General features: G+C 46.2%; 1 protein-coding gene across 1 annotated transcript in view; it reads left to right on the top strand.

The window, feature by feature from the left end:
- LOC143300778 (sex peptide receptor-like) overlaps positions 1–207 on the top strand; it is a 93,587-nt gene extending 93,380 nt beyond the window's left edge. Inside the window, exon 8 of the mRNA XM_076614707.1 lies at positions 190–207. Within this exon, the coding sequence (XP_076470822.1) occupies positions 190–207 (18 nt within the window). The remainder of the gene's footprint in view (positions 1–189) is intronic.
- The last annotated feature ends 4,793 nt before the right edge of the window (positions 208–5,000 follow it).

Genomic DNA, 5,000 nt, shown 5'->3' with positions numbered 1-5,000 from the left:
CGAGAACGTGGTAGAGACCTATGCTAATGGCATCTTCAACTGATCTGTTGGCACTGTAGGCAAACTGAAAGGGATCAAAAGTTTTTAGGAACTGCAGAATCAAGGGTTCAAATGTTTTCATGACGACTGATGTTAAGGCTAAGGGACGATAATCATTAAGACAACTAGGCTGTGTTTTCTTTGGAACAGGATTACGGGTCAGGTTGACAGTAAACGGCTGTCACTTCACTGAGATCAGATGGAGCTTACAGGTCAGGATGTCGGTGAAGGGCTGTCACCTCACTGAGATCAGATGGACTTTACAGGTGTGGATGTCAGGGAAGGGCTGTCACCTCACTGAGAGCAGATGGAGCTTACAGGTTAGGGTGTCAGGGAAGGGCTGTCGACATTTCACCGAGGTTCAGCAATCAGGAGGTTAATGCTTCAATCGTCTGAGTACTCACTGCATGCAGGAGGTTAATGCTTCAATAGTCTGAGTACACACTGCATGCAGGAGGTTAATGCTGCAATAGTCTGAGTACACACTGTATGCAGGAGGTTAATGCTTCAATCGTCTGAGTACTCACTGCATGCAGGAGGTTAATGCTTCAATCGTCTGAGTACTCACTGCATGCAGGAGGTTAATGCTGCAATAGTCTGAGTACACACTGCATGCAGGAGGTTAATGCTTCAATCGTCTGAGTACACACTGCATGCAGGAGGTTAATGCTTCTATAGTCTGAGTACACACTGCATGATCCCATTGGTCTCTTCCTCTTAACTCCCCTCTTCCTCATCCTCATGCATGAATTGAACACACACGTGTGTCGCAGGACACTCCGGCGGGGGAGACGCTCTCTCAGTCTGGCTCCGCGACTGAACCATTATTGTCGTCAGTAGAGGGTTTAGTAGGTGGTGTCCTAAGAACACCACCGAAGAGACTCAACAGCAGCGCAGTGCCTACTCTGGTGTGTGGCCTTCTGACGACCTAACATCGATGGTTCCCCGTGCCCTGTCCACGCTGGGACTGACGGACGAACCCGGGTGTGTCTGTGGGAGGCGAGGGGGTGGAGGAGGGGGAGTGGGGGGGGGGGGGATGTGGAGCGGGAGGGGATTCAGAATGATCGACGTTGTAGTAATGCCACTAAAACGGTGCAGATGATGTGACAGACAGAAAGATGGTATAAACTGAAAGGTAGTTATTGATACAGGTTGTCATCGAGCATATTTATCCGACAAAGTCATGTCGGTTTGTTACTGACTGAGTTTCCTAACACTGACCCCTTGAAAATGTGTACACTTTCCTTTTTTTTTTTAACGGCGTTTGCTGAAAACGTTGCGTTTCGGTGATCAAAACAATGCTGATCTGGCGAAGTTTACGTTTCTTTTGTTGACTTACATGTTTCGCTGTTTTTGTGTCGGAGCAGTGTTTGTTTATCCATTGTTGAACGCCCCGCCCCCCTCTCTCTTGGCATAAAAGCCAAAGAAGCTATTGTCAATAAAACTTTTCATTGGCATTGCCGTTCTTTTCTCTCTCTCTCTCTCTCTCTCTCTCTCTCTCTCTCTCTCTCTCTCCCCTCTCCTTGTTTCCCTGGCAAGATCCCGGCAAGCAAGAGCAAAGCTTCAACGTGTGGAAAACATTATCCCTAGATACTTGTAAACATTAACTCACTCAGTACGTCCAGTCCTCTCTTCTCCTCTACACAGACCCCTCGGATGTCCAGTGGGTGTCTGAATGACCCAACCTTTAGCTTCCGTCGTCAGAATTGTGGTATTCTTTGTCAACATTCACCTCTTCAGTATAAGAGCCTTCCTCTTGCAATATTTTGATGATGGTAATTGGGGTGAAACGCTGTTAACGTCGTCTCTTTCGCCGTTCGTATGGAGAGAGTTAACCACAGGCATTGCAATTCCGTTATAAATCCGCCTTTCTCTGACACCTAAAAATCCCCTTTTTTCGAAAGACAACAATATTACTTTTCCTTATGTCAACTTTTAATTGAAGCGAAAAAGCTGCCTTTTGTATATTATCTAATTGACTATGTTGTCCAATGAAAGTTTCGGACAGTAAAACTAAATCATCTGCAAGTAAAAAAAGCAAAAAATAAAAAAAAATTCAAAAGATTCATATGAAAAAGTGGCACCATGTCCTTCATTATTCAACACAGACACAGATAAAGACACACAGAGACAGAGAGACATGGACAGACACAGAGAAAGACAGAGAGACATGGACAGACAAAGAGACATGGGCAGACACAGAGAATGACAGAGAGACATGGAAAGACACAGAGAAAGACAGAGAGACATGGACAGACACAGAGAATGACGGAGAGACATGGACAGACACAGAGAATGACAGAGAGACATGGACAGACACAGAGACAGACAGAGAGACATGGACAGACACAGACAGAGAGACATGGACAGACATAGAGAAAGACAGAGAGACATGGACAGACACAGAGAATGACAGAGAGACATGGACAGACACAGAGACAGACAGAGAGACATGGACAGACACAGACACAGACAGAGAGACATGGACAGACACAGACAGAGAGACATGGACAGACATAGAGAAAGACAGAGAGACATGGACACAGAGACAGAGACATGGACAGACACAGAGACAGACAGTGAGACATGGACAGACACAGAGACAGACAGAGAGACATGGACAGACAGAGACAGAGAGACATGGACAGACACAGAGATGACAGAGAGACATGGACAGACACAGAGACAGACAGAGAGACATGGACAGACACAGAGAAAGACAGAGAGACATGGACAGACAGAGAGACATGGACAGACAGAGAGAATGACAGAGAGACATGGACAGACACAGAGACAGACAGAGAGACATGGACAGACACAGAGAATGACAGAGAGACATGGACAGACAGAGAGAAAGACAGAGAGACATGGACAGACAGAGAGACATGGACAGACACAGAGACAGACAGAGAGACATGGACAGACACAGAGAAAGACAGAGAGACATGGACAGACACAGAGAGAGAGACAGAGAGAGACATGGACAGACACAGACAGACAGAGAGACATGGACAGACACAGAGAAAGACAGAGAGACATGGACAGACACAGAGACAGAGAGACATAGACAGACACAGAGACAGAGAGACATGGACAGACACAGAGAAAGACAGAGAGACATGGACAGACACAGAGAAAGACAGAGAGACATGGACAGACACAGAGACAGACAGAGAGACATGGACAGACACAGAGAATGACAGAGAGACATGGACAGACACAGAGACAGACAGAGAAACATGAACAGATACAGACAGAGAGACATGGACAGACACATATGAAGGAACCAACATATACCGAGCCCAAGCTGGACTGTTTTAAAAAGGAGTCGGACAGACAGACAAACAGAAAGACAGTCAGACAGACTGACAGACAAACAGATAGACGGTCAGACAGACAGACAAACGGTCAAACAGACAGACAGACGGACAAAACCTGAAAAGTTGAGAGGGGAAGATAACGATGAAGGATGGAGATTGAGGAGAGAGAGAGAGGGTGAGAGAGAGAGAGAGAGAGAGACAGAGACAGAGAGAGAGAGAGACAGAGAGAGACAGAGAGAGACAGAGACAGAGAGAGAGAGAGAGAGAGAGGATGAGAGACTCGGATAGGGATACGGATGATTTATTCATCAGGCCATGGCCCCCATGAAGGGGTACACAAACAACATTTCTTGCGTCGCATTTGTTTGAAAAAAACACGAGAAAACCAAAATCACATGAAATACAGATACATTAGCAACAACAGTATTACGAGGTTGCAATTTCTCTAAATTTAAACGCTTTGTGCAGGAAAATGGACAAATTCCATATATCATTTTGCTTTTTGGGGCGACATCAATAAGCATAACTTGAATGAACAAGGTTGTCGGAAATATCTAGATGGAATATTATCTTTCTCTTAACCCTTTAAGAGCTGAGCAGCTTAACTCACTCCGTACGGCCAGTCCTCTCTTCTCCTCTACACAGACCCCTCGGATGTCCAACGGGTGTCTCAATGACCCAACCTTTAGCTTCCGTCGTCAGAATTGTGGTATTCTTTGTCAACATTCACGTCTTCAGTATAAGAGCCTTCCACTTGCAATATTTTGATGATGGTAATTGGGGTGAAACGCTGTTAACGTCGTCTCTTTCGCCGTTCGTATGGTTTCAGTTTCAGTTTCACTTTCTCAAGGAGGTGTCACTGCGTTCGGACAAATCCATACACGCTACACCACATCTGTTGAGCAGATGCCTGACCAGCAGCATAACCCAACGCGCTTAGTCAGGTCTTGAGTGCATGCTTACATATTTGTGTACCTATGAAAGTGGATTTCATTTTACGTAATTTCGCCAGAGGACAACACTCTCGTTGCCATGGGTTCTTTTTCAGTGCGCCAAGTGCGTGCTGCACACGGGACCTCGGTTTTTCGTCTCATCCGAAAGACTAGACGCTCAGTTTGATTTTCCAGTCAAACTTAGGAGAAAGGGCGAGAGCGGGATTCGAACCCACACCCTCACGGACTCTCTGTATTGGCAGCTGTGTGTGTGTGTGCGGGTGTGTATGTGTGTGTGTGTGTGTGTGTGTGTGTGCGCGTACATGCGCGCGCGCCCGTGCGTTCGTGTGTGTATGTGAGCAGCAACCATAAGTATCCGAACGTGTTTAACTGGCTGTCTGCAGCCTCAGCAACTTTCCCCGGCAAGCGTGCAGTGAGTTAAAACAAAGAGTTAAAACAAAATGCTCTTCATCTTCTTTCTCTTTCTGGCGTAATGGGCAAATCAAATCATTAACATCAGATTTCCTGTATCTGTAACGATGTGCAGCCAAACTCGACACACCCAGCCTAAATCGTGAGGGTGAGAGAGACAGACAGACAGACAGATAGACAGATTCTGCCTAATACTGCAGAGGGGAAGAGAGGGAGACAGCAATAGAAGGTAAAGAAAGGGGACAGAGAGACTGACTAACTGATAGACAGACCGACA

This window comes from Babylonia areolata, chromosome 26 (genome assembly GCF_041734735.1).
Source record: "Babylonia areolata isolate BAREFJ2019XMU chromosome 26, ASM4173473v1, whole genome shotgun sequence".
NCBI classification, from domain to species: Eukaryota; Metazoa; Mollusca; class Gastropoda; order Neogastropoda; family Buccinidae; genus Babylonia; species Babylonia areolata.
This window is presented reverse-complemented; position numbering and strand designations above follow the sequence as displayed.